At 41.4% G+C, this 18252-nt stretch overlaps 1 protein-coding gene and 1 long non-coding RNA gene across 2 annotated transcripts in view; one reads left to right on the top strand and one right to left on the bottom strand.

Moving 5' to 3' along the window:
• Positions 1-13180, top strand: part of LOC124291803 (E3 ubiquitin-protein ligase SMURF2-like) — a 74877-nt gene extending 61697 nt beyond the window's left edge. Inside the window, 5 exon segments of the mRNA XM_046728877.1 lie at positions 5935-6055; positions 6720-6921; positions 7372-7391; positions 7393-7457; positions 9400-13180. Of these exon segments, the coding sequence (XP_046584833.1) occupies positions 5935-6055; positions 6720-6921; positions 7372-7391; positions 7393-7457; positions 9400-9499 (508 nt within the window). The 3' untranslated portion in view covers positions 9500-13180.
• A 580-nt stretch (positions 13181-13760) lies between these two features.
• LOC124291804 lies at positions 13761-15683 on the bottom strand. Its single transcript, XR_006902281.1, has 2 exons — positions 15544-15683; positions 13761-15425 (listed from the first exon to the last, which is right to left on the bottom strand). It is a non-coding gene; the product is annotated as an uncharacterized LOC124291804 (long non-coding RNA).
• Between the last annotated feature and the right edge of the window lie 2569 nt (positions 15684-18252).

Here is an 18252-nt window from a genome sequence, read left to right as displayed (position 1 = left end):
GTTTCTGAAAATGTTTCATTCATCTCTTGTTGTAACATTGTACCTGTCCCTGTCGGCTTGCCATGTGCTTCTCAAGATGGTGGATGGGGACCTTCGCTATGCTCACCTTTTCATTGTATCCTAAGCTAAGGTCGTCAAGGAGACCTCTACTACCCCTGTCTCTACCCCTGTATCTACCTCCCCTACACCTACTGTTACTTCAGCACCTGTAGTTACATTCAATACTTTATCAACATTATTTCAGGAGCAGATGTCGTCCGTGAAATCTTTGATTGACACGGTGCTAGCTGGGTTCCGCATGGAGCTCAGCACGCCTGTCGGCTGGGATGGATCGGACGCATCTGAGGGGGTTGGATGCGGCCCGAGTTTAGGCTCGGGGATCGCTCCTCCCTCCGGGCGGCTGGATCCGAGCTTGGGCTCTGGAGATAGCTTGCCTAGGGCACCTTGTGGCAACCTAGCTTCGTGCTCAGGTTCGTCACAGGTGCCCAGCGCCGGCAATCAGGTCTTGACCTGTCTTCGCCTGGTGCCCCGACCGGCAGTCGCCCTGGCGCTGACTGGGTCGGGGACACCTCGGCGCCCTGTGTGCAGTCTGGGTTGCCCGGGAAGCCTATAGAGGCAGGTTCTTCTCGGGCACCTCGGCACCCCGGCGTGGGTTCCACCAGGGGGCAGGGCGGCCAAAGCCTTTTGGCTCCACTTGATCTTCTGAGCACTTCGTGTTCTGCATCAGTGGCGCCCTCGGCGACCTCTCTTGATTATGAGAGTACGGTAGCCGAGGAGTGTGTAGATGTCGACATGGAGGAGGATGAGGAGAGAGAGGAGTCAGAAGTTGGGATTCAGTACTCCTTCGGGTCGTCCCAGCAGCAAGTTTGCGAACGTATTGCGGAAGTGCTGCCCCAGGTGGCTATACTGGTTCAGGCGCCCGATCCCGAGGAGTTTAGACTCCCGCGGGAGGCTTTTATGCCTAGCCGGGTCGCTGAGGTATGTTTGCGCATTCTGCCATCCCTGGTGAGTGAGGTAGTGAATCTTTTGCTGACTGATGCACGGTCTCGGTTTGATTTACCGGACGTAGGCAAGCGGTATCTGTTGGGGGAGGATTCACTATTCGAGCCGCCAGTGGTGGACGAGTGTGTGTTTGCCTCAGTTACCATCGGGGAGTCGTCCACGTCCTCCCTGGCTTCGTCCAGGCAAGGCAGGCGGCTACCACCTTTTCAAGCCAATGCACCCACGCTGAAGTCTGCATACCGGTCCTTTGAGGAGGTTTACCGGTGTGCAGCTCAGCAATTACACGTGGCTGTCCACTCTACTTACCTGTCAGCTTTACAGGGGCAGCTAGTGGACCAGAGCACTACCGGTGACGACTTGTCGGCACCCGTGCTCGCACGCCAGCATACTGACGTTCACTCTCATCTGGCTAGGGACAGCATTGGGTGCTGTGCCTGCCAGATGATGGGTGCTGTCATGGGCATGCGCAGGCTTCGGCTTTCAGTGGCACGTTACTCTCCAGCCACGCAAGAGGCGCTACGCTACTTTCCTTGCCTGCCTCACAATGGGGTATTCCCTACTTCCTGGGGCATTACAAGTAGTGCGGGAGGCCGCTGAGGCAGTGTCAACTTTCAAGGATTCTAAACCCTTGTTAGAACACCCCTCCACTTCTCACCAACGGCCTTCTCCTCTTGCTGCCGCGTATCCTTCTGCCTCAGCAAGGGAGCCTGCAAAGTGGACTGCCCCTTTGCGGAGCAATCGTAGCAAGATAGCACGAGGCAAGGGCAGGCTTGCTCGGTCACAGCAGCCTTTTCGGGGCAAGGGGAAGCCAGCCCCGGCTTCCCGTTGATTCTTCCCTCAGAGCCCTTACTGCACCCCACACAAGCAAGTGGAGACTTGACGACTGTGGGGGTGCATTGCCTTCTGCCAAACACCCCTGTAGGCGGCCGGCTCTCCCTATTCCTTCGGGAATGGGAGGTAGCCACTTCGAATCCCTGGGTCCTGTCCACACTCAGGGATGGCCATTTGCCACAGTGGAGGCGAGACCCACCGTCCTTCTCAGAGGTTCGACACATGCCAGTGCCAGCCTCCAGAGAGAAGGCGGACATGCTCCGTGCCGAGGTTCAGTCCTTACTGGACAAGGCAGCCATCGAGGTGGTTCCGAAAGGTCAGCAAGGAGAGGGGTTTTATTCCACTTACTTCCTAGTGACCAAGAAGGACGGAGGGTTCTGACCCATTCTGAATCTCAGAGGATTGAACAAATTAATAGAGGTGCTGTCCTTCAGGATGGAGACACTCAGGTCAGTGATCTCATCCGTCGAGACGGGATTGGCTTACGTCAATCGATCTCAAGGACGCATACCTGCATGTACCGATGCACCCCGAGTTCAAGAAGTACCTTCGGTTCTCCTTCGACGGGATGTGCTACCTGTTTTGTGTGCTCCCCTTCGGCATCTCCACGGCGCCAAGGGTGTTCACCAAACTTATGTTAATCCCAGCTCAGTTAGCCAGGTCACAGGGCAGGTGCTGTTACCCATACCTGGACGACTGGCTTCTCAGGGCACTAGGCCAACAGTTAAGCAGAGAATCCACACTGCGTGTGATGGATATTCTGGTGAAACTGGGCTGGATTATCAACCTCAAGAAATCAGAACTCGTTCCGGCGCAGGATCTGGTGTTCTTGGGAGCAATGATCAATACGGAGCAGGGGATTGTTTCCCTAGCTCCAGACCGCATTGTCAAAGCCCAGAGAACTGTGATACAGTTTCTCAAGTCGCCCTATGGCGTCAGCCCGAACTTGGCTTTGGTTGCTAGGCAACATGGCAGCGACAGTGGACGTGGTTTGGCGTGCGCGTCTGAGGATGAGACCCATTCAGCAGGCGTTAGTGCAGCTGTTGTCCCACTCGCAGAGCTACGAGTCCATACTCGAGACGCCCGAGTGGTTGATTCCTCACTTGTGGTGGACGGAAGTCGGGAACTTGTCCATGGGGATCCCTCTGGACACCCCTACACCTTCACTCTCAGTTCAAACGGACGCTTCCCTTACAGGGTGGGGGTGGGGTCCTGGGCGACTATTCAGCCTCAGGCCTATGGTTGGAGCAAGAAGTCAGCCTGCACATCAATGTGTTAGAATTGAGAGCAGTCCACCGGGTGTTCGAGAGCTTTCTAGAATTTGTCCGTGGCCGAGTGATTCGTCTCGAAATGGACAATCAGACGGCCATGACTTACATTCTAAAGCAAGGCGGCATAGTGTCCCTGTCACTTGTTCAGGAGGCGTGGCAGTTTCTACTGTGGTGCGACCAGTTCAACATTCTTGTTTTGCCTGTTTATCTCCCGGGGGTAGACAACGTGCATGCAGATGCTCTCTCACGGCGTATACTAGCCCAACACGAGTGGATGCTCGACTGGGGGATATTCGGGATTATCTCCCAGTTGTTCGGGTCGTTCCAGGTGGATCTGTTTGCGTCTGGGGTGACGAATCAGATTCCTGTGTTTTGTTCTCGGATTCCGGATCCGAGAAGCGATAGCCAAGGACGCCTTTCAGCTAGATTGGACGGGCAGGGTACTGTGGGCGTTCCCACCAATACCACTGATTCCCAAGGTCCTGTCTCAGCTAGCCGCTCAACCAGCTCGACTATTTGTGCTCCTTGCACCCCTTTGGTCGGCTCAAAGCTGGTTTCCGGTAATCCTCAGGTTTCTGGCTCGGCCTCCTGTACTATTACCTGTTCGACCGGACCTCCTATCCCAGAACGGAGCGCCCCACCCGAATCCCAGGATTCAGTGGTTGGTTTGGCCGCTGTCCGGAATCACCTCCAAGCGAGAGGAATTCCTGCACCAGTTGCAGACACAATTCTGGCTTCGCGGAGGGATTCGACAAACGTTTAGTATGAGGATAGATGGGCCTGTTATGCACGCTGGTGTGTCAACAGGGGGATTCTCGATCCCTTTTCTGCAGATTTAGTCTCTGTGTTAGAATTCCTCCAGTTTGTTTGAAGCCGGTCTAGCGGCTCCAACCGTTCGAGGATATTCAACGGCTATTTCGACATTTCATATTCCTGTTGATGGTGCACTCTTGGGGCAGCACCCTCTTGTTCAGCACTTTTTAGCAGGTCCCCCGTGGGACTTTTCAGTCGTTCTTGATTGGCTGTCTGGTCCTCTATCTGTCGGCTCTTTCCCTCCAGCTGTTAACGTGGAAGGCAGCTTTTCTTGTGGCGGTAACTTCGGGCAGGCGGGTAGGCGATATTCATGCAATGTCAGCTGACCCCGCGCTAACTGTTTTTCATAAAGACAGAGTTAGCATTCGGTTTCCTGATACTTACCGTCCTAAGAGAGATAGTGCTTTTCATGTAACAGCGCCTATTGAGCTCCCGGCTTTCATGCAGCCTTCCCTGCCCGGTACCTCTCTACGACGTGCTCACGTCTTAGATGCCCGTAAGACCCTTAAGGCTTATATCAAACAAACAAGGGGTATCCGTAAGGATAACCAATTGTTTTGCTGTTATGGCGGGGGTAAGGCTGGTCTTCTGGCGAACACGCAAACCATTTCTAGGTGGCTTGTCTCTGCCATTTGTATGGGATATACGCACAAAGGTCGTATACCACCCATTTCTGGTGTCCCCCGCCGTGATGTTGCTGGAATATTGCTAAAAGCGGCGTAAAACCAAAGTCAGTCATTCAGTCAGTCGTATACCACCTAAAGGGTTGAAGGCTCATTTGGTTAGGGCAATGGCTACGTCGAAAGCATACACTGCAGCCCTGTCCATTGAGGAGATCTGCTCAGCGGCTATATGGAGCCGACCGAGTACGTTCATCCGTCATTATCAACTTGACAGACACTCAAGCGAGCGTGCTTGGTTTGGTGGTTTTGGTGGTTTTATCCTATATACTGTGCATTCCTCAGTACTGCTCTAGTCCTATTGCCTTGGAAACCTTTGCTTGTATTGTACGGCAAAATATTTCTCAGGTTTATTGATAAATTCCCTTATCTTCGCTTCCGACTACTTACGGGAGGGAGGGGGGATTATTGGAGCAGTTTACATTAGTGAGGTTTCGCATTATAAACGTAATATGTTTGACCCCTGACCCTGGCTCATGCCCCCGCCCGATTGGCTGTGGTGGACACGTGACCAGGTAAGTGAGCTTTTCTGCTATATTTAGCTCAGGAATTACTCTCATTGTCAGGGTTGTGTTTATACAGACAGAATACTGCTCCCTAGGTCAGTCTTTAGGTGTCTGTCTTATGTTTATATGTACCCCAAGGAGGACTATATGAAAAAGAATCGAACTAACCTGTAGAGGTTTCAGATTCTTTCAATATAGTGCTCCTTGGGGTACGGCCACCCACCTCCCCACATTCTGTCTGATTTGTTCAGCATGCAAAGTGAGGTACGAGGTTATAGGCTAGAGTTACCTGCTCTTGGCTGTAGGGGTCCGTGGGGCCCTGTAGGGGTGGTCTCACAAGACAAAAATATAGTTTTTTGTTTTGTAAATATTTTTATTCAAATATTGTTACAACTGTCGTAGGGATTTTTAAATGGACATTTAAATGCTTATATGTACCCCAAGGAGGACTATATTCAAAGAATCTGAAACCTCTACAGGTTAGTTCGAGTTTCTACCCATCAGTCAGGTATAAAAAGTCATATATTTTGTTTCTTTTTCTTTCTTTTTTGGTCTTGTCTTGATTCAGCAGGAAAACCAATCCCAAGCCGTCCATTACTTACAGATAGTAGTGCTTGTATGTTTATGATATGAAAAAATAACAAGTCTTCTGTTGTTTGGATGCTTTCTTTGGTCAGAGTTATGTGATGCTGCTTATTGGCACTGACTAGAGCAGGAAAATATTTGTGAGCATCTTGCAAGTGTTGTACATAGTTTGGGCGATAGCATTCATTGCCATAACTTGTTATTTCTTCTGAGTTCCCTCGTTTTAGTGGCCAAATATATTTTCAGGTTGTACGTCAGCTGGCGATTCATGCGCGGCATAGAGGCCCAGTTCTTGGCATTGCAGAAGGGTTTCAATGAAATCATTCCCCAGCACTTACTACGACTCTTTGATGAACGGGAATTAGAGGTGAGTAGAGGACGAGAATAAAAGACAAATAGTCTGTAATTAATCTAAATTATTGTCAGATTTGTTGCCTGAATGGGGGTTGAACAATTGATCCTATGAACATTTTTACTGAAAGTGGTCACTTTGGTTTTTTGATAACTGGGAGAATAGTTTGCATTATCATTCATAGATGTACCCTATTAATCTCACAAAACATTGTTAGGTGGACTTCCCTCTGTTATAGTTAAGTATAACCAAAGGATTTATCCATGCTGTTTCTTTGGTGAAGATATATTGACAAGTCAGTCAGTTACGCAAGGCCTATTAGCATGAAACCAACTGAACTCACTGTAACAATACAGCTGATATACTGTGGAGTTGAATGCAACTGAATCCGTTTGAATGTTCAGAAGTCCTAGGCTGTATCATTGTTCCACTTCTTCAGTTTTCTTTTGTTGAAGTTTTTATTTTCAGCCAAACTAGCCCAACCAAGTATATCGTGCCTTGTCTCTTGTGTTAGTATGAAGTAGTATCACCATTACATGTACAGGCTTTGTGAAATATAATATTGTAGACCACCTCAGATTATCCTCAGTTCAGATGACTGCAATGGTTTGTCTGTAGTATTTGTGACTGGCCTAAATCAACATTCATTCACTCATTACTGATTGCATTGCTTCCTCAGCTGATGATTGGCGGGCTTGGCAAGATTGATATTGATGACTGGAAGAAGCACACCCGACTAAAGCACTGTACAGCAGAGAGCAACATCTGCAAGTGGTTCTGGCGGGCAGTCGACAGCTTTGATGATGAAATGCGTGCTCGACTGTTACAATTTGTTACAGGCAGCTCAAGAGTACCATTGCAGGGATTCAAAGCTTTACAAGGTGTGTACCAAGGAATTCAGAATGCATCCAAAATATATGCATGCATGTACAGAAACTTGATAATATGAAACTAGCATGTTTGCTATATTTAGACTGAAACTAAATGTTACAGTAAGTGTTTAAATTTCTGATATTCCCAACACAAATCCCTGTTGCTGTCTGTATACAGACACAGCAGATTAGATTCCATATACCCAAAGTGTCTTAGTTGATCGAAGGCTTTGCACTTGCTGTGAAGAGTTGTAGTCCTTAGTCGTACGAGGATCTGCTGGTTTTGGGTATTCTCTGATCAAAGTCCTTATTCAACTAGCATAATATCACGCTCATAGATTTAACTAGCTTTGGTCCTGCAACATTGAGTTCCTACAGCTTGACACAACCGACATTGTGGAGTTGTATGCAGCTGAATCCGCTTGTATGTATGTCCTGTACTGTGTGTTATCTGTGTAGGCTCAACTGGTGCTGCTGGACCCCCGCCTCTTCACTATACATCAGGTGGATGTCCAAACAGACAACCTGCCCAAGGCTCACACATGGTAGGTCACAGCCTTAAGTACATTCAAGGCTAGCAGCAGCAGCAGCAGCAGATTACTTTGTTTAGACTAACTTATACCAGATGTATTAATTCTACCTGTTCATATAGAAAGTATTGTGATCTGTTTGCTTGTAGTCACTTCCTCAAAATCTGTGTTATTATTTATTGATTTTGGTTACTTACTTGGCTTGTTAAAAATTGATTAGCCTTATAAAGTGGTAATTTTTATGGTAATGATGCTACTATGCCATTGATGGGGCTGTATATAGAATTCTTCACTTGTCCTTATGTCCACTTGTGGTAATTATGTTTTCATAGTCTTTAACCCTTTCAACACCGCAGGCCGCTTAAGCGGCCACAACGTTATGAGTCCCCAGACACCGGAGGCCGATTAAGCGGCCAGGCAGTAGTCACGTCAAAATGAGACATAATTTTAGGAACCTACCTGACTTATGATTCATATATTAAATCTATCACATTTCACAATGTCTGAAAACACTTATTAAATTTCAATTTATCATATATTATCAGCAGAATTAAAATTATAAACTATTTTTCGCAATGTTATTGAAAACAACGATTCTCGACACATGCTTCGCAGAGGGTCTACAATAACATTGTGAAAGAGCAAAGTAACGATGTTTCGAGGAATTCATTAAATAAATTGAATAAACTAATGAATAAAATCAACAACAACATTCATAAAAGTTGTCAAACGTACATATAAAATTACTATTTCCATCTTTTTGTGCGATCATGTAATGCAAGTCAAGTCACTGACGAGTGACATCTCGCTCGCTCCTCAATCTTCACTTTCGGACACGATGTTTAATGCGAAAAATATATACATGAAGCATTTTGTCACAGGTCATAACCTAGCACGACATCGTCCAATAAGTTCCATAATTTACATTACAGGTAGCGCATTTCTTGCTTAATATGTTCAGAATAGCATTATTTTACCCAAAACTTTTGTCTAAATCTGAAGGTTTTCATTTTCACGAGGGACGGTATCCATTGCCGTAATATGATTGGCTGCCTTAGGTCACGTGTCTGATTTTGACCAATCACGACCCTTATAGCAGACTGTGGCTAAAAAGCCGCCATTAGAAACCAATCTTTATCCAATAAAATCGCTTCTTACAACTGTGAAAATACTCTTGGCAAGGGTACAGTGATATTGTTGATGTGCTGAGCTTTCGAACGATGCCCGCCATCAAACGATTCGCCTCACATGTTATGCATAATGAAGCTTCAAAACGGAGGTATTTTCCGTTGTTATGTCATGTTACCGAAGGAAAGCCACAGATATCGGAAATAGGCGACCATACATATTATTTAAGAAATCTTTTATAATAATTTTCTGATGACGTAAAAATGAAAATATAAAAGAAAAGGCACGGGCATGTTATCACATGTCACAAATGGAAAAAATCGCCATAGTTTTTGCTTCTTTCGTGGTTTATCTGGACGTTATAAATGTAAGCTTGCATTTTCATTCAAAAATACATTTATTTAAGTTGTAGTTGTATTATTTGAATAATATTATAAAAATAAACTTCATATTTATCAACAGTAGGATTAGATCTTTTAAATGGTGTATGGGATGTAGTAACAATAACGTTTTACAAGCTTATGATTTCCTTCATAAACATAGGCTTCATCTATGACCTCAGGGTCTCTGGGAACTCGGTGTCACGGCAGTAAATGCCTCTGGTTGACTGGTGTTGAAAGAGTTAATATGGATATTTTAGGTGTAAGCTTCACTCACACAAAGTAATCTTATCGTTACAGCAATTGTAACTCACACAGAGCAGAATTAGAACTGTCATAGGATAAGATATCTTTGAACAAAAAGGCCAAGATGATTGTACCTGAATTATGTGTCATATTTTAAATACATTATACAATGCATGACCAACACTTCCTCTTCATCATTTCAGCTTTAACAGAATTGACATCCCTCCTTATGAGAACTACGAGAAGTTTCTCAGTAAATTGACTTGTGCTGTTGAAGAGACATGTGGTTTTGCGGTAGAATAACACAAGCCACACACATTTGTGTGGTACAAGCTCTGTCAACAAATCTTGACTTGCAGTAGTGCTAAGGAAACCTAACATGGCAGTCAAGTGGAAAGTGTCCGGTCCCGCAAGGAAACAAAACAGTTTTCAACAGGGACCAACTTTTCTGCCCAGCGAGTTGTGATTTGAAGAACACAGGAGGTCCTTGTGTACATGGACATAATCGCAATGTACCAATTGCCGCATAAACTGCGGACTTGCGAACCTCCCAGGTTGTGGGTGAACAAACAATGCAAGAAAAACGTTAACACCATTTGTAGATAGCGGTGGTGTACTGAATCCAGCATTGCACCATAGATACATTCTGTGTACAGTCTGTGACAACTATACATGTATTTATGTGACCATCATGATCCAACATATAGGGTCTGTTATAGAACATCTCAGTGTAGAGCAGCGTGCAAGTCTCTTTGAGCACTTGGTTTAACCTGTATGTAGCTGTGTGAATCTGAATAGCATTCTACAGACAACTATGCTTGCGTGATTGCATATGATTGCATATGACTGCATATGCAATGTGTGAAATCAACTTTGTGAGTGGATATTTTATGAATGGGACATTCGTTACCATCAGTTATTTGTCTAGCAAGTTCCATCGAAATGCCAACATCCTGAACTGATTCACATCTTCCAAAATATTAATTTGCCAAAGATTGTAGACATGTACGTTTCTCTTTGGTAAATCTGTCCATTATTAATAATGAAAGCAATAATATTTAAATGGATTTTGTGAATACCTCACATTGAATTTTATGTGAAATATGCATAGAAGATAATTCTGATATTTTTTAGTCCCTATCTGGCATAGTGCAAGGTGGAAGGGATTGTGTATGAGAAGTATGGGTCCTTGACTAGCAGACATCTCCAACACATGCACAATATTTTTGTGTGTAAATGTGCCGATAGGCTATGTACTAATACCTCATGCAGCCATAAGCTTCTGTGTTTGGTGAAATTTTGTTGTACAGAAATTTCAGAGAGTATAACATTATGCCTGTAATTTGTCGTGTAATTAGAACAGTTGATAATAAGGGAATGAGCATATGCTCAGTGAATAATAACATTAAGTTAAGCGATTGAAAAAGTTCCATGTTTTATATATAATTAGGTTAGTTTTAATGTGCCACTGCTTGGTACAAATCAGGATACTAGTAGTAATCAAACATCAACATTGACAGTTGTAGACCAGCACAAGTATGTCCAGTCGGACATCTGTATGAATGGTGAAGATGGCTTGAATTAAACAGCAGGTTTTTACTGTCAAAATCATTTTACTTGACACACAGGATGCCCCTTCAAGCCTTTAAAGAAATCCTCTTATTTTTAATACTCAAGTCATACAAATATGATATTTAATGATTGTACACGTGTATGTTTTCCTATGTACAGTTCCTGCTTCACTGATGCATGTTATGTGATTGTCAAACATGCTGATATCTGTTTAACACATCAGATTTTAGATTTGGTTAATACTTTGTGATTTTATGTAGTATTTTTTTATGAACTCACATTATTCCTTACCAGTGTTTTAGCAGGATAAGGGTGATGGTTGGGTGATTTCGCTGATCTTTATCAGTGCTTGGGTTAGTCTGTGGAACTTGGATGTCTTATGTTCAGAATGTCCCTTCCTGGTCTTTTTCTTGGAGTGCAGGACTACTGTCTACTTCTATTTGAAATACTTATGAAAACGGAAAGCAATGAAAATGAATGGAAACAGTGCATGAACATGTGCAGAAAAATAGGATTTCTGAAAGGCCGAAAGAATATTCTTTTGTTTTGGAGAGAGCCTTGCAAGAAGCGTACTGTAGGGGATATTTTGTTTGACAGGGCTGTTTCAAGTCTGTCAGGATCTTGAGCAGTAATCAGGTAGCCACTTGTTTGGGTTACTTTCCAGGCGATTGTCAATGAGTCTAGCCATCCCTGACTTTTAAAACAGATACACATTTGGTAAACTTGTTTTGTGAATTTAACCAATTTCTCATTTCATTGTAAATATTTTCTAATGCCAATGAAATATTGGAACTTCAAATAATATGATGAAGAGAAATATGTTGAATGATTTTTTGGGCCAGTAATCTGCTAAAGTATTTAAGAAACTTCCACATGACTTTTAGAACTTAGTTTGAAAGTGCTTTTAGGATGTGAGAGCTTATTAGCCATTTATTAACAGCTAGATGTTTAGCAAGCACAGGATACCTGAATTTAACCACAGTTTACTCAATACTGATGTGACACTTGTTTGCATTATCAAATCTTTCACACAGCCTGTTTTGATTTCATTGTGACTATTTCAGTTCTTTCCACATCCTGCATCTGAACAAATCCTGCTGTAAATTGCTTTTCATAAAATAATTTTGTGGCATATTAGCTACCTTACTACCTGCATTTATGAAATGGGATGCTCCAAGCTTATGTTTGGATTGTTCCATGTGGTAATTCAGGTAGAAGCATTACCTTATTTATACTGACATAATTGTATATCATTTTGATTCGGTTTTGCCTTGAACTATCTTCAAGGATGTATAAGCATTGTGAAAGGAGATCCTGGTAAATTTGTTTTACTTTTAGTGATCTCAATTGATGTACATGGTATTTTCCTTTTTTTTTAAACTCATGAGTGGTTATATCTGATTATTCATTGATTTTGTGAGATGGGTTATCTCCCAGTAGACATAACAAAATTCATCCCAAATATACATCATTTGTTTCATGAACATTTTTGGATAAGAAAGGAATAAAATATTCTTGTTGAATGAACATACTTGACTTAAGAAATGGTTCAAACTTTGGAATAATGTGTAACACTTCCACTTCCATAGAATATATTTGGACTGAGTGATATGTATAAAGGGAGGTAACCCATTAATGATTTGTGTGCCTTTCACTTTAAACTGTACCTCAAGGGTCTTGACATGCTCAAAGAGTTATGAATCTGTTAGTGTGTATTGCCAGCCCCCTCCCAAGAATCTTTCATACTGTAAAAGTGATCACTCAGACATGCCATGTCATTTCAAAGGACAACCAAGATATGTTTTCAGTACATGCGAAAAGATTTTTTCAGACCATTTATCATATTTCCACGAGACATTTTGAAATATATCTGTTCACTGACAATTTAAGTTTTGTCATGTCATAGGAATTTCTTCAGTATATTTGGTCATTTTTTATGTTTTTCATATCTGTAAGCACAACCAATTCAGAGACATTGTTCCATTATTCAGTACAAATACAGAATTGCAGTTCCATGTTATTTAAGTCTCTTTCACATCCAGTTACACAAGCAAACTTGTATCAAAGTCAGTATGGTCCATGGGTCGCCATTCAGTGATGTGGATTGGATGTGTTTTGAAAAAAATAAGGATAAAAATGCTTTTGATACAATTTTTTACGTTGTATAAATGCATTCACATGTTTTACGATGTCGTTCAACTCTGACCACCTTTAGATCAGGAGTTATCCCTTCAAGACTGTCGTGTCCTAGTCACTGGAGCCGACTACTTGTTTCCTTCCCATCGTGGACTGCTCCGCGCCTCACACGTTTGTCTGCCTTCACGTCCATCTGTCTAAAGCCCTCCTCTGTACAGTCCACACTTCCAATGTAATATTTTTTTCCAATAAGTGAAATAAATGTGGTCAGTTTTTTACACTGTAGTTGCTTTGTTGGTGTACTAAGGATGTCATGTGTTGAACACTTCAACCAGCAGCCTGCCAGGTACAAGCCAGCTATTTGACAGCAGCAGAACTTAACCAGAGTTCGACACAAACAAGGATGTCATGATTTTGTCAGTTTTGACTGTCGATTGTATTTTTATATTATGAATTGATGGCTGTTCATTTCAGTTTATCCTGATTTTGTTTTCAAATTTAGAACAATTTCAAGTTCAAATTTCAAAAACATGGAGATACTTAAAGCCATTTTCAAAAGGTTAAACTATGTGAGGGTGTTAGGTTGAACATGGCCTTTGTACTGATGTGGGGTATTGAAGTAGGGCCTTCAGTGTGAGTATATTGAATGTTGTAACAATATGGTATATGGGCTAAACCAGTATTATTTTAATCTGAATACATCTTGCAGATGGTATTGATGCTAGGCTTTAAATCAACACCAATTTGTTTCTTCTTGTGTCATGCAGACAGACTTGCAGATGATGACGAATAATGAAATTCCAGGCTTCAAATCATTGCAAAATCTGTTCCCAGCTGAATTGATAACAAGACATGATTGTATAAAATATATATTTATTTTCAAATTTGTAAATTAAATGAAAGACATGATCAGATAAAACATGTTGCCACACAGTACTACCAGAATTCTACATGGCCACAAGAGATCCAAAGCAAGCCAACAACAAATGGACAAACAGGTCTCAACTACTGAACAAGTATGGTAACGCAAAGCCTCATTGTTGGGAATTTTGTGATGTTAACACAGAACAGCAATGTCTAGTTGACTGGTTTCATGCATTAAGAATATCTTGAAATTTACATCTTTGATGAAATAAATATATTTTAATGAATGTACTGGAACAAGCTGCGAGGTCTGTCCAACTAATTACTGATCAGATAGGTTGATCTAGCAGAAATAATCTAATGTGATGAATTCAATATAATAATGAAGGTATTAATCTCAAATACCTTCTGTAATCCTTGTGAAACAGGGTGTTATAAAGATATAGGATGTATATATCAAAATATTGTAATTAAAAAATATCACAGAAAAGTGGTTATTGCAATTGCTGCAATAAGGTGACGTGTTCGTGTTAAAACAGAACAATTTCGTGACATTTATTGTGAAAGAGTTTTATGGATGAACTAATTACATTTTATGCCATTTGTAACAGCGAGTTCCTTTTCTCAGTTTTAGAACAAAATGTATAATCAATAACATAACCCAAATTAAAAATAATATTTACAGTGACCAAGAGATGGCAGGTGTTGGCTTTGGAGGATTAATGATTACAATATAAATAGCAGTACCTAGCAACAAGAAAGTAATTGAGCGATGGTGAAATACATATTACCACAGATGTCATATAATTCCTATAACAAACAATAAAACAATTGAAGGTACAAACATTCATAGTGTGTTTCTCATATAATAGAGTATCTTGTCAACATTCTGCTATAGATTCCAGGTATATTGACTGTGGTATGACAAATGGCACCAAGAAGTACTGGTTGAAACTTACCGATTGTCTATGTTCATCATACATTACTATTGACATCTGACAACAAATGGTCCACTGGCTACAAACCATGAAAAAGACCTTGGATGTTGGTAAATGTCTTGAAAATACTTATTTTGAAACCACTGCTTGAAAAAAATAAATTCATTTGACCCATGTGCATTAATTTTGACACTATATATTGGTAATCAGCCAGCGACACCTGTCTTGTGTAGCAGTACTGAATATTTTCATGTCTTTGACGACTGGCATTAACACATCAGTATGGGGGTGTCCAGTGGACAGAAACTAATTTCAGAGATAAGGCCAGACCAATTTTATTTCTTGTTTGTAGATTTTTGTCCTCAGAAAACCTAAAGGCAGGAGGGAAAATAAATAAAGTAAAATCACCAGTCAAAGCAACAACCTACATGAGTATCCATATTAACTCTTTTGGTTTGTTTATATCAACTAAAAATAAGTTGAGTGAGTTTAGGTTTCATACTGATTTCAAGGGTATTCAGTTATATCACATAAACATTAGGATTTTATGTTTTGAGCAAGAAAATTCACTTTTATTTTTGTTTTTATTCTTGAAAAAAATATGACCGGCGGATCCGTAAAACAAGAAATAAAATTGGTCTGGCCTCAAGAAGGAAATCATTATCAGTACTAAATAACTTAATCTACTTCCTTCGAAATACTTGAATTTCATATTTACACTGGGATGATACAGAGCACTTCATAAACACTTATCTTAATGAAGATTGGGTGGAGTATCACTGTTCAGCAGCAAGTGACACCAGTGCCACTGCACAGTACCACACAGTTGAGTAGTACAAGGCATAAAGGGAATTAATGCATGCAACCCATAAAAGACAGAAACTTAATTGTTAAGAATTTTCAGTAACAATTTTGTTTTAACTAGACTGATTTAAGTTACAGTCCAGCAAATTTCAAGACCTTCTAAAAAGATTCCAGCACTTCGAATAAAATTTCAGAACTTTTCCAGACCTTCGAATAAAATTCCAGCACTTTTCAAGCTGGTAAAATGAAGCACTCTTCATGGTTAAATTCAAATACTTTTCAACTGTTTGTGAAGCTGAAGACACTATGACATGAAGGAAGATTGAGACAGATGTACTGTGGAGACAAGGAAACTGACACACACCATGTAGACACTGCTGTTACCAAGTACAACATTCATTCACTATATGTGACCAAACTTCTAGATACAGACAGACATCTAATATCTAGGTGGCAGAAAACAAGGGTGTGAAAAGAGGGCATAGGCGGATCCAGAGAGGGTGAGGGTGAGGGTGAGGGGGTGTTGTTGGGGGTGTTGTTGGGATGCGCACCCCCTCTTTCGTCCTGTAAGTTCATTAAATGACCATTGAAACTCTCATGAAAATGGGTGAAAATGAACTGAGCACCCCCCTTTCTCAAAAAGCTGTATCAGCCCCTGTACAGTCTGTGTAGCATACACACTTTGCATAGATAGAATTCATAGTTAACAGATCCTTCTTCAAAGTATATCAAGGTGTACATCTCACAGTCTATAACAAATCACTACTAGTATCTACAATCTAAACAAAGTATCACAAATGTTGCATAATAGTCAAAACTAACATCGATGAAAGTTTGAACAATAAGATACCAATCCTGTGAATAAGTGTCTTAAAAAAGGCCTCGGATCTATAGAATATGAACTAGACATGACTAAGGATTTTATTGAGATTGTCAGCAAAAACTACCTTTCATCTAAATTTATAGTATCTTAACCGAACAATGCACACAACATGTTTCACACATACAGATGTGTGATGTCACATTTCTGACACCTGCTCCTATTTGCAATTTGTCAACACTTTCAGGAAAATACAAGCCACATACAAAACTTCTAAAAGTAGACAAGATATAAATAATACTACTTGCGGTTGAATATTTTGGCATTCAGCTATAAATACAGCATTTACGAAACCCGGACTTCAAGGAGACGCAGTGTTAGATAAACATTATATTATTGTATGTCAAACACCCTGTAACAGCAAAAAAAACTCATACAAAAACAGCACTAAAATATGAAAGGTTATGACAGTGTGAACATGGCAGGAATATATCATAAGTCAACAAGAATATATGGATAGGCCGGAAATGGTTTGTGCATCTTTACAATGTACACCCCTGAATCAGAAACAAAAGCATACATGAATTAGTTAATGAACCTATGATAACACAAAGGGAAAACTAGTGAAGTGACTTTCTAAAATCTTTGACAAGAACTCTAATTAGTCGTACAGAGTATATCAACATCAGGTACTAATCTACCGGTGTTGCGATGCTTTCAGTCATACAATTTAAAGAACCTACTGCAGGTACAACAGTGTACCAAACTAGAAAACTTCTCTCTAACATGTTAAACTTTGAGATGTGGTGAAATTACTAAGTGGCATTATACAACTTGAATTTCAGTAACAGTCTATATTCTATTCATCTTAAACCTGTGAGCTAGTGAGTGTGGTTTTATTCGCACAATATCACAGCAGGGGACACCAGAAATGGGCTTCACACATTGTACCCATGTGGGGAATCAAACCCTGGTTTTTGGTGTAACAAGTGAACGCTTTGAGTACTAGGCTACTCCACCCACCCACCCTTAAGCTGCGAAACCTGAAAATACCTTTTGGGGCACTGATAACATAAAACTACATTGAATTTCAGGAACGATTATATATTTTGGCCACATCATATAAATATGATAATACTTCCTTCTGAATACACATGGAAGCCATGCCAATTTACACTAGGAGTATGTGACCTTGACTACCAGTTTTCTGACTTTCATCTCTGTGGAAGCCTCAGCTGCTGAACCTGAATTCGTACTGAAAAAGGGTAATCCAAAATACAAAAGGTAACATTTGTCCTTGTTTGTATTCCTCTACCACTGTCGACTGGCTATACATCTAGACATAAAACAGAACCTGAAAATATGTCATAATCTTTTCATTTCACTACTGCTAGTTATGCTATGCTGTTCGTACAAAACAGATACAAAATTGATAACCCCAACTCGCCAAATGACTGAGAATAATGATGGACAACTTTCTTCACCTTTCCATTCCTTTTTATCTCTTCATATCACATATACAACTGGAGATACCTCCCTTAACTCTTGACACAATCCCAAGCAAACAAACAAATCTAGCAAAGGAACACATGTTAGACAGCATAATACCGTCAGGAATTCTGCTTGGAGCCTGAGTATTTCAGACAATTAGTATTGCAGCTAAGAAATCCCAAATATAACATATGTTACATTTGACCACTTTCTAAAAATGGCATTGTGTAATCATAGCTTTTGGCCGTGGGAGCTGTGCCAATTTAGGGGGTACACAAAGTCTGCAGTCTAGACTACCAGTTGTCCGACTTCCATTTTTGTGCAAGTCGCGGTGGCTGAATGGGTTAGGCGGCTGATTTTGTGAGTTGGCGATTAGGTGCCTGACTCTGAGGGTGTGGAATCCCGGATGGGACTCAACCCCAAAAGTACTC

The sequence above is a fragment of the Haliotis rubra genome, unplaced genomic scaffold, assembly GCF_003918875.1.
Source record: "Haliotis rubra isolate DU_JTF1 unplaced genomic scaffold, ASM391887v1 Scf5, whole genome shotgun sequence".
NCBI lineage: Eukaryota > Metazoa > Mollusca > Gastropoda > Lepetellida > Haliotidae > Haliotis > Haliotis rubra.
This window is presented reverse-complemented; position numbering and strand designations above follow the sequence as displayed.